This window comes from Arvicanthis niloticus, chromosome 19 (genome assembly GCF_011762505.2).
Source record: "Arvicanthis niloticus isolate mArvNil1 chromosome 19, mArvNil1.pat.X, whole genome shotgun sequence".
In the NCBI taxonomy this organism is placed as follows: domain Eukaryota; kingdom Metazoa; phylum Chordata; class Mammalia; order Rodentia; family Muridae; genus Arvicanthis; species Arvicanthis niloticus.
In genome coordinates, this window is record NC_047676.1 from 5,820,281 (window position 1) to 5,832,366 (window position 12,086).

Genomic DNA, 12,086 nt, shown 5'->3' on the forward strand with positions numbered 1-12,086 from the left:
GAATTCATAGCAAGAGTCATTCCATCTTTAATGGCAATCTCCCCGTTTTATAGTCCAAAGCATGGTAAGGTCTTTAAAGACACAGTGAAGGAAGGACATCATCTCATTTAGGAGCAAATGGACACATATTAACACAGCTCCATTAGGGTCTGGAAACCTGGCAGATTACATTCTGATTAGAGGCCTGTCATTATTCATGCATTGTGTTATCTTTTTAAAAGAAGCAGACTAATATTCTTTCTTCATTTACTCATCTCTCCATCCATCCATCCATCCATCCATCCATCCATCATCCATCCATCCATCATCCATCCATCCATCATCCATCCATCCATCCATCCATCCACCCATCCATCCATCCGTGCATTCATTATGTATTTTGAAAATTATGGTCATGTAGCAATACATTTAGCTAATATCGCTTTATGCCTCTAGCCCTACTCATCAGAGCTCTCTGGATTTGCAAATGAAACACACACACACACACACACACACACACACACACACACACACCAGTTTATTTTAAATGCCTTGACTAGCTCAAAGCCTGGGCAGTTCTAATCCTCCCCGCAGGTAGCACAAATTTCCTTACTGTAATCCTGTAAAGCTTAACACCCCCTAATTCTGTATTTTATCTTTGTTACCCTGGCTCCTTCTGGGTGGCTCCCTGGTCTCTGCTGCCCAAGATGTGTCTGGGCAGCCCTCCGGGGGCCGCATTCCTTCTCACCTACATTTCAGATGATTTTCCTTCTGCAGCTCTAAATCTGATCAATCTCCTGTGGAATCATGGTGATTTTTCTCCTTCCTCTCAGTTCCTAGCCTGCACAAATCCACAGGTCCTGCCTCAGTCTACCTGCCCAGCCATTGGTTGTTGCTCTACTTGCCCAGCCGTTGTCTGTTGGCTCTTTATTGATCAATCAAAAATCAATTGGGAACAAGACCTTCAGTGTTTGGGCAAACAAACTCCCGATTTGTGGGGGGCAGATTAATTCAAAGCATTAAAACCAATCTCCAACAGGGACGTAACATTGGACAGAAGGAATTAAACTTTTCTACGCTCACTGAACTTGCCATCTGATTGGAGGAAGGCAGATTGCGTTGAAACAAAAATAAGTTGTAGAAAGTTGACCTGGCATACTACTAATAACGTGTTCTGCTTCTTAAAGGAAGATATAGTCTGAAGTAAATAGTACTTAACAAACAGAAAACCCCAGCACACTTTTAAATAAACAGTCCAATTTATATTACCTTTAATGTTTTAAGTTGGGTATAGAGGAGTTTTCTCCTTGATCCAAAAAGGTGGGTTAAAAGTCATTCCATTACTTAGCAGAGTAGAATAAACTTGTTTGAAAACACCGTATCACAAAAAAACCTAATTTATCACTTCAAATATAAATAAACTAAAGCTCAGAGATTTTACATGATTTTTCTAAGGATGTATAATCAATCGACTTTAAGAAAGTTATTATCTGAACACTAACAGTTATTATCAGACAGTGCAGAATAATACTAGTGGTAAGTTTGATTTGTTTACAAATTCAGAAATAAAGTCACAAATCAATCAGTGTTCAGCAGTTTAAAACCATCACCAATGTCATCTGAATGGAACAAGGGAGATGGGATTGGACAGAAATACCCTTGAACAATGCCATAGCACCGTTTATCACAGTGCTATGATCTCTCAGTATATTATATTCAAATCTTAAGATGTTTCTAGAATATTCCCCAACAACTTTAAAAGTATTCAGTGCTATAATTTGGAGGGTCACACTCCCCACACACCCTTGTCAAGGCTAGGGCCTTGGTTCTCAGCAGGCAATACTAATGGGATCATGTGTGTCTATATTAGCTACTTTCTTCCTTGCTGCAACAAAATAACCAGCAAAAGCAACTTAAGGGAAGAGGGTTTATTGTGGCTCACAGCTCAAAGACAGAGTCTATGGTGGGAGGGAAGCCATGGTGGCAGGAGCTAGAGGGGGCTGGTCACATTGCATTCAGTCACAAGTAGAGAAGTGAGTGATGGTTTTTCCTTTGTTTGCTTCCCAGGACCATGGCCCTTGTAATGATACTGTACACTTCAATTAACTCAGTCTAGAAACTGTCTTATACTTATGACTAGAGGTTTGTCTCTTAGGTGACTCTGGACCCTGTCTAATTGACAATCAATATTAACCATTAAAGAGTTCAAACTTCACCAGTGAGTTCATTCCTTGATCTCTTTATCTCCATCTCCTCCTACCCGGTCTGTCCACTTGTCTGTCACTGTGAGCCACTTCCTTCTCTTCCGCTTTCTATTGGACCATGCAGAGCACTATGTGATCATGAACTGGAATCTCCAAATTCATGTCCCCAAATCAATCCTTCCCTTAAGGTGTCTCAGAGATTTTTGCCACGGCAAAGAAACATGTCTGATTCAATAAAAATGTAAATGTTAGCTGAGTACACAAAACATATTCGGCGGTGATAATGAATCTGTTGGCAGGCCATTCATTACACATACACACACACACACACACACACACACACACACACACACACACACACATTTTAGTAATATATTTGCCAGAGAGAGACATGAACACACAGGCAAGCACTACGCTCGGCTCACCTGTAGCCCTGCCGTGGCTGGCACATGTCCACCTCTGCCCTTGGTGTGCTTCCTGGCCTGCCTTTATTTAATCATTGTGGACACTGTGGACATTGGGAGGAGTATGACAACACCCTTATTGACTGAGCTAATCTAACTGAAGCTGAAATAGGAACGAAGAGATGAGTTCATTTAAAGTAAAACTCACATGTGCATAAACCTGCCCTGCAGTGTGCTAACTTCGTTTTCAGTCAATTCGGGATAGGGCATGTGGTATGAAGTCTGATCAGGAGGCATGGGCAGAGTCTTGCACAGAGAAGACTTGCCTTCAGCCAGAGAATTCAGAGCCTCCACTTTACAGGGAAAGATAGGAAAGCTGTTGGATACAACTTGCTAGGTGAACTGGCTTTCTAATTTGTGGAACCATCATCAAAGTGGAAGTGCAAAGGTGCCTTTTTGAAAATTATTAAGAATTCAAGGTGAAGGTAACAGAACCTTGCACCAAGTATGAGTCCCTCCCCAGAGAGCCTGCCTGCTGCTTCTCCCTAGCAAGATAGAAGGCTGCCCTCTAGCGTTGCAGAAAAGGTGACGTTTTCAAATGTTCTTTCTTTTCCTCCCGCAGGCCTAGTTAGACCCTCCATAGTTGATTTCTTTGTGCATTTTGTCGCAAATTGATGCGGGGCACGTTTATGGGCAAGCCCCCTTGCTCCTTATGCTTTGCTGCTTTGCAGCAGTGCTGATACCTGGAGGCGCAGAGATGAGCCAGAGGACTCCTTAGGGTCCCTTTACTGTCACAAGCCTATATATCTCATGTCTTGGCTCTGTACTAAAGGTTATTTTTCATTTTGTCTTATGCTGCTTAGGGGTCATCTTCCCTCTTCTTTTGTCTCCCTCCCCAAAATAAAAACCGTTATGAACTCTGTAAAAGATTCTTGGTCCCATGGACCCCAAGACACTGATAGAATAACAATCATTTTAAACAGTTCACCTGTTTAGTGTTGAACATGAGACATTGACAGAGGCTTCCATAAAAAGGAACACCCTGCCCCCCCCCCCAAACAAAACAGAACAAGAAGTACTGATGAAATCTCAGAGGAGGCGGACACAGCCTTGACTGTCATGGTGTTTCCTTCCTACGACCTTGGCGAGTGGTGAATCCATTGAGGCCGAAAGAGAAGGGAAAGCAAGGCGAAGAGGGACATTGGATTTTGTCCCTCGTTGCTTCCCGGAGCTCTGTCTTTCTAAGGACATGGGAAACTCCTCCCATGCTCCCAGGCTGTCTTCACTCCCTCCCCCCCCATTAGCATTTGGTGCATGCATGGTAGGCACAAAATAAATATTTGTTTAATTAAATAAAAAAATGCAAAACAAAAAAATAATCTCCTAGAGGTACATGCAGGGTCCTTCCTGTTAGATTTTGCATTTATTTTACTTTTACAAAACATTTTAAGATTATTTTAACAAAATCTCTTGAGCTGCAGTTCCTTACCACCTATGTCTTGGACAATGGATATTAAAATACATTTTCTTTTCTGATAGAGAAAAGAAAGTATTTAAGCATTGCTGTTCCTTCATAAGTCTTATAATTCCCTGCCCTTTCTACTTAGATCACAGATTATCTCTTCTTCCTTCTCGTGTGGGTGCAGGAGGATGCTTCTTGGTGCTAGCACGGAGGAAATGGAAGCTGGAGAGGAGGTGAGTAATGGAACCTCCCTAGCAGGGAAAGACTGGAAATGCACAGTTCTGCCTAACCTAGACAGTCCTGCACTGGGACAGTTCCCAGCTTCCCCACACAGAATCTGCACAGCCCACTTAGTCATGTTTCCTGCAAGCAGATAAGCCCTGGCTACTTACAAGTTCTATTCATTAGCGATATTTGTTGCTAAAGCTTGCTCTCAGGATGTCCAAACACCTATAAAACCTGAAAATAGAGTATTTATGGTTGCTGGTTCAGAAGAAAAGGCCAGTCAATCAGAGGCTTTGAACCTGCTGGAGAGGTTGAGGCTCCATTGGAATGTGTGGTAAAGGGTGAGCTTCTGTTTGGCAGAGGTCAAGGAGGGCAGGGAGGCTCCACAGGTTTGGTTCCACGGTTAGGCATCCACCCGCGATTATCTCCAGAACTGGTTGAGGAAGGCTGGTATGTCCTGGATTTCAAGTCAACTCTCCCATTAACTCCATCCTTGCCCTCTGTCGAGGTTAACACAGCCGTGTCTTCACTCTCTGGATCCAAAAGACACGGGCTGTGGTCAAAAAATAAAATCCCCGGAAATCCCTGGGTCTGAGTCTCTGTGCACGGCCTAGGTCCATCATTTGAGAGTGACACAGTTATTCAGCTTACCTGTCCATGCTGGTTTGCAGCTCAGATAGGCAGGCTGCAGTCAGAGAGCATGCAAGGGTCTGAGGCAATACAGTCCTGGGGTTGACAGAGAATGCAGAATGGCTCTTGATGCAGTGTAGTGTTTTGGACTCCTTAGAAAATGATTTAGGGAGAAAATGGCTTATGGGTTCTTTGGATGGAAGGAGAAGAAAATAGGAACCTTCTAGAAGCAGTCCTTTGAAGATCAGTGGTTAGACCTAGAAACTAGAAAGAACAAAGGTTGAAGTCACAGGCACCAGATGCCTGTCCTGCCCATGGAGGATCTAGCTAGGTCTCTCATGCTTCCTGCATCTGGTCCCTGGAAGTGGCATGGGTTAACTGAATATAGGCCAACCTTGCCTACACAGAGGACGATTCCTGCTCCTTGCTCCAACTTCTGTGCCATCCATCCCTGTCAGACTGAAAGGGTTCTGGGGAGATCTGTGATACCAAACATTGAGGTCCACAGGGCACTTCTAAGATGTGAAGAGCAAAGGGCAGAGAACAGGAGAGGCTGCCTGCCTGAGGACCACAGGAGTCTGCAGTCACTGTGTAATTGAGTTCGTGGGGGTCATTCTTTCAAGAGGACTTCCACAAGTCCTGGCGGGGGGACTCAACTCCTACTCTGTACTGGGAGTCAAATTAAGGCAGAAAAAGTGAAAAAGAAGCCACATTTTACTAAGTAGGGATACTAAAGACGGGCAGTGGTCAGGGATGTGGAACCCCACTCCAGGGGCTCGGGGTATTGGAGCATGGTAGCCTTTTCTATTCCTGTCTCATGAGACGGTGGAGAGGCAGTGGGGACCCTGGCAGCCAGGTGGGAGAACAGGTACCGGAGCCCAACGGTAGCCCTCAGGCTGTGTGCTCTGCCATAGTGGAGAGCAGGGCTGGGGTCCAAAAACAAGAGGAGGGGGCGCCCCACTGTGTGCTTGCAGCACGGTGGAGGGCAAGGACCGGCTCTGTAGCTTTCTAGGGGAGCCCAGCCTGGCCGTCGGGGGGCGGTGGTGGGCGCGGGCCGGCGCCGCCCCTGCGCGGAGGCCCGTGCGCCGCGCGCGGGGTGGGGCGAGGCGGGCCGAGGGGCCGGGTGGCTCCCGCCCTCGCGAGCGGTGGCGGCGGCGGCGGCGGCGCCCGGGAGCTGCCTTGAGGCCGCCCCCGGCCCCCGCCCGCGCGTCAGCGCGCCCAGCCCGGGGCTCCGAGCTCCGCCCGCGCCCGAGGCCCCTGCGCACAGCTCCGGGCGGGCAGCCGGCGGGTCGCGGCGGCGCGGGGGCGGCAGGCGGTAGGCGACCGCAGAGCGGCGCTGCCCGGGCAGGGCGCGCACGGCGGGCGCCCCGCGAGCCGCCCCGATGTGGCAGGAGGCGATGCGGCGGCGCCGCTACCTGCGGGACCGCGCCGAGGCGGCGGCGGCAGCGGCGGCGGGCGGCGGCGAGGGGCTGCAGCGGTCCCGGGACTGGCTCTACGAGTCCTACTACTGCATGAGCCAGCAGCACCCGCTCATCGTCTTCCTGCTGCTCATCGTCATGGGAGCCTGCCTCGCCCTGCTCGCCGTCTTCTTCGCGCTCGGGCTGGTGAGTGGCCTCCCCGTGGCTCCGAGGGGACCGCGCAGGCGACTGTGTCCCGCCCCAGGCTGCTCCTCACTCCCCGCGCCCTGCCTGAGGCCGACCTGGCTAGGGCGAGGGCTGCGGACAGAGGAAAAGTTTTCTTGGAAGGCTTTGCCCAAAATAAAGTTGCCAGGGCGTGCTCCAGGTGGACAGGCAGGGCGTGTGGGTTCAGCATCTCTGCGCCCCGTGGCCAACTCTGCGCTTTCTCCGGGCGCCGCTGCCCGCAGCAGAGGCAGTCCTCGGGCTTCCTTGGCGCGCGAGCTGCCTCCCATCCCTGTCCGCGGAACGCCCCCGGCTCTCCTCTCTGAGTTTGGTCTGGGCATCATTTAACTCTTAAAACAAGCTGCTTTGGGAAAGCAGTTCACGACAGCGAAAATGAAAACCAGATAATGTTGTGCATCTTGGCTTTTGAATCTTTCCGTGCTTAGCCATGTAGAGAGAAAGTGATGGAGTGTTAGGCAGATGCCCATGCCTCATCTCCAGAGAGAGCTAGCTATAAGTGAGCTAAAAATGGAAGAGACCCTCGCTGCTTTCCCTTTTCTAGAGGAGTGCACGACTCGATCATGGTTCCCTGCAGATGGTTAAAGCGTGTTTTCATCACCGGAGGCATTAACGCAGCCCAATAGCTGATGTCAGTTTTTCTGGTTCATAATTTTCAGTCAGGAATCTTGGGTTGGCTCCCTGGAGCCCTGAAAGGAAATCTGTAGATGGCAGTAACTTCCTCTTAGCACTCTCTTCTCTTCAGTGTGGCTCAAACTTTTCCCCCTGACCATGATTTGCGTGTGCAGACTGTGTCCGAGGCCTGGATTAGCCCGTGAATTGTGTGGTCAGTAAGTAATGTGGGATTTTACCACTGAACGGTGTTTCCTGAGCTTAGGATGTAAAGACGTGCCCTGCCCGTTTTCACTAGTCTCGAGCAAATTCAGCTCACGCTGCCTCAAGGGCACAGAAACTCTGTTAGGTATTTGACAATTCGTTTTCGATATCCGAGCCATATGGTGTTCACATTATGAGTCGGGGGGGGGAAAAAAGTTTCCGTCACGGCACAGTTTTTTAAATGCCTCCACCAGCGTGGGTCCTGTTTTCAGATTGAGTTCCATGAGGTAAGGAAAGATAATCCAACGTGGCAGACCATGACGTCACTGGCCCTCTCCTGAAGCAGGCCAAGCAGGGAGCTCCTTTGATCCTGGTAGCTTAGGTGTGAGAGCAGGGCAGCCCCACCCCTACCGCACTTGCTTGTCCCTACTTACAAGACCAAAAAGAACTTAAAGAGAGAATTGGGGGGGGGGGGGGGGGGGAGGCGGGGAGCGGGATCACCAGCAGGCTGGCCAACAGTCTTTAAAGACCTCACCTCGCTCTCACAGGGCTGGCAAGAAAACATCACAGTTGTCCTTTGGAAATGTGTTCCTCCTAAGTGTTTCTGTTTGTGAGTAATTCAAATCCTTCTGGCTGGTTCCTTCCTAAATGGAGAGGAGCAGGTGACGGCCTATTTATAGTGCCATTAGTCTAGGGAGACAAGTGCGAAGGTCATGCTCCCCAGGCAACTCTGTTTTCCAGGTTAGAGCTCTCGCTCGCTTGAACTTAAACCACCGCGTTGAATTAGGTACTCTTGAATGGGTCCTGAGAAATTCATGCGAGGAGGACTTAAGGGACTTATGGCTCCCTTTTCTAACTTGCCTTTGTTTTTCCCATTTGTCTTTAGAGCATCTCTTTTATGTTCTGTTTTGCTTAGTTTAAATGTTGGAAGGATAGCCTTTAAAAAGTCTTGAAATATATATATATATATATATATATATATATATATATATATATATGTGTGTGTGTGTGTGTGTATCATATACAATGTATTCAATCACATCCGACTTCACTCCCTCAACCCCTCCAGCGTCTATCTCCCTGCCTTCTTTAAGACCAAAAGACAAGACAAAACAAAATAACAACAAAAACCTGGAGTCCAGTTATGCTGTCCGTGTATGCATAGCTGTGGGATTATCCACTGGTTCATGGGAAAACACTCCTTGAAGAAGCCATGAGGAGCCAACAGCCCCTCAGCTAGGGCTAGGGCCTCATACCATTTTAAGGAACACCATTGCTTTCCTCAGTAAACTCAGTAAACTCATCATTCCCACACCTGTCTTCATTCAGCTAAGTCACTGTAACCTGAGCCGGTGTTTCCTTAACTTGGCTGTCACCCAGAGCAAGGTCCACATACAACATGAACTGGATTCTCTTCCTCCGTGCCCCTGGCTGGCTTCATGCCCACTATGTAAATTTTCAGTCTAAACTGCAGACATGTTCCAGGGAGGATGCCTGGATCCGGTCCAAAGGTTACCTTCAGGTGGAGACTGGGGCTCCAGCCTTCTGTGGAGCGAGAAAGGCCTGAGAGATGTGGGCACTGTCTTCCAATACCACACGACACAGGAGAGAGACTGTGTGACCCGTAAAGTTCACAAAGACTTATTTCTATTTTGCTTCTTGAAAAATTGTAGGCAGTATCTCCGCTTTCAAAAAGGAAAAGCCCCCATCCAGATAGTCAAAGACAGTTAAGGTAGGAGCCTCCAAGATGTGTTAGGGTTGGGTTAGAGCCATGCTTATGTAGATGGAGATGCAGTCTTACCTCAGACTGAGCAGCCACTGACTTCTGAGGCGTCTTCCTTGGGACTTGGAAGTACCACTGCCTCTTGGGCTCTGCACTCTCTGGAATAGCTGAACCCTCATATGATTCAGCAGTGGAACAGATCTAGGTTTTTTGTTTTTTTTTTCCTGCCTAAAATCTTGGATAGTTTCTTTCATTTCCATGTATGTGCCTGGTTTTGATTTCTGTCTGTCTTTCATGAATTCTCACAGTAACAACCGGATGGCAGTTTTCTTAAACATAGCTCCTGTCTCCTAGTACATTTGGGTCACAAAATGATCCCAGGGTATTCCAAGTACATGGAAATCTATTTTTTTCCTTCTTTTTGTGGGTTGGTTTTGAATTTACATTCAAAATGAAAAAGGGCAACTAGGGAGGTAGCTTAGTAGGTAGAAGGCTTGCCCAGCAAGGAAGCTCTGGGGGTTCCATCCACACGACCACATACAACAGTCATGGAGTTATACTCCCGGAATCCAGGAGTGTAGACGTGAGGAAGAGAATCAGGAAATGCAAGGTCACCCTCAGCACACTGTGAGTCCTAGGTTAGTCTGGGCTACAGGAAAACTTGTATCGAGGTATAAATGAAAATAAATAAAGAAGGAAACAGCAACCTGTCTCTTGATTTAGTATTGTATTAATTGACTCTTAAAATTTTATATCACTTGATTTCAATCTGTGGTCCGTCTATGGTTCTCTCATACTGACCATCATGTTAGGGATCTTTGATGTATTTTCATTATTTTGTAAAAAAATAAAGGTGACTTGAAAGTCAACAGTCTTGTATAATTGCTTGTTTTCAATCTAAAAGTCTAAAACTGAGGTTAACAGCATTCTTGCTGAGAATTATCCTAAGGTGACTTAAACGAAACAGAGCAATTCTTGGGATTGCCTGTATATCTACATTCTGTTGATAACATGAACACGCTTTCTTTTGCTTGCTGTGGAAAGTTTCAATAAAAAGCTGATTTATGCTTTTTTTTTTTATGTTGGTTTGCTGAGTGTCTACCAAGTGCCTCGTGGATGGTTGTCAGGGTGACCCTGAGAGAGAAAACTTAGATCTAATGAAACCAAACTAAGTTGTAAATATTATCATGTCACTTTGATTTTTTAGAGCTGGCTTTCATTGCTGAATGCATAAAAACTTCCTTTCAGAACAAAGCCCTCTCATTTATTATGTCTGAAATCTGCCGGCTTTTCTCAAAAATTGCCTTCATTGTTTGGAAAGGTTGACATAAATTTTGTTTGTCAAAATACCAGGTGGCTCTGGACATGTTTGTTTTGACTGAAATTTATGACTGGGAGTAGTCGGTATTTGAATGGAAACGTTATATTCCCATAAATTTAAAGTAGTCAGACATTTTAATAAAATAGGTCTTGTAACATATCCTGAAGTAAGAATGTGTACTTTTATTAACTGTAAATATGCAATATGTGCAGCTGAGTATATGACCCACCCTCATCTGCAGTGACACGGTGAGCTAGTTTTTGGAACCAGGAGGTGCAAGTACTTTTCACTACCCATTAATTACCCCTAAGGGTAAATATAGCAGACAATTTCTTTCATGTATTTACTGCAAAGAATTTTCATCTTTCAAAACAAAGAAACAGACAGGAGCCTTTGTAGAGGGAACATGTCTTGATTGATCCAGTCTTTCAGCACCTGCGGTTGGTAGGAGAATCACCCGCTTCTGAGAAGGCTGGAACCTGGGATGGTAGACAGATATACCCCTCCTCTGTAAGGAACAGGGGGTTCAGTGTGTGCTTTTTGTAGCTTCGCAATTATAGGAGTAAAGGGAACGGAGTATTTCCCTAAGAACCGGAGCAAAGGTGGCTGAAGATCCAGCTTCTCAAGTATCTCTAAGCATAGAAGCAATGTTTTCTCTGCAGGTGTTTGTAATTTGCAGCCAGGCAGTCACCAAGTCCTTCCTCTTACCTGTAGTCTACACAAAAGCTACAGGGAAAACTCTAAATTCGTCCAGGAATGGTGGTTTCAGTATAAAGAGCTACCCAGGTAAAAACTGAAATTAGAAACAGTCCATGGATGTGAATCACGTTCTCCATTTAAAATGGCAGGAGAGAAGGAGGCTTTGTGGTACACACCTACAGTCCCAGTGCTCCCGAGGATCAGAGTTCAAGGCAATCCTCAGATGTGTTTTAAAGTTTGAAGCTAGCCTGAGCTACCTGCCAACCTGTCTAGGAAGTATGAAGCAAAATGGCTGGAGTGTAAAATGATTACGAACTTGGAGTTTTGATCTGCTCCCTTTCCGTGTTCTGGCATCTGTGACCTTGGGTAGAGTGTTTAACACTGTATTTGTCAAATGAGATTGGGTCTGCCTCAGGGAGAGATGGTCCAAGTGGCCAACAAGCATCACAGGGAGCATTTAATATCACAAGGTCCCCTGGAGATGGGCTTTCTTTATCCCATGACCAACTAGTAGTGGAACTGAGAGGCACTCATTCCACACATGCACAAACTTATACCCAGAGGGCCAAATTAGTTTCTTCTAGGTCACGTAGCTGCAGAGGTGGCACAAGGTCTCTGGGCGCTGAGCTTTCCCCAAATGATGTTGTGAGGAACACTGTGGGGCTGTAGACTTTCCATCTCTGCCTTTCATAGTTCCCTGGTGGAAATCCCTCCTGCTGTGAACGGGGCTCAGACATCTCTCTGTGACAGTGGCATATCATTTCCCTCTTTCTGTGATGAAGGGTAGCCAGAGATGCTTCTTCAACTTGTTCGTGGACACGGTGGCCTCAGTCGCTTTCAGTACACTGGCTACTCCTAGCAGTTGCCCTATTGAGCGGAGAATCCATCTGTGGCATTCCTGTTGTTTGAGAAGGTCTTGACATGGCAATGTGGCCCATGACAGCCACTCCTTTGAGTCACGGATTCCACTGAAAAGCAGCAGCAGT

General features: G+C 46.8%; 1 protein-coding gene across 1 annotated transcript in view; it reads left to right on the forward strand.

Moving 5' to 3' along the window:
* The first annotated feature begins 6,271 nt into the window (after positions 1-6,271).
* Positions 6,272-12,086, forward strand: part of Adcy2 (adenylate cyclase 2) — a 358,830-nt gene continuing 353,015 nt past the window's right edge. The window contains exon 1 of the mRNA XM_076916127.1: positions 6,272-6,508. Coding sequence (XP_076772242.1) covers positions 6,287-6,508 — 222 coding nt within the window. The 5' untranslated portion in view covers positions 6,272-6,286. The remainder of the gene's footprint in view (positions 6,509-12,086) is intronic.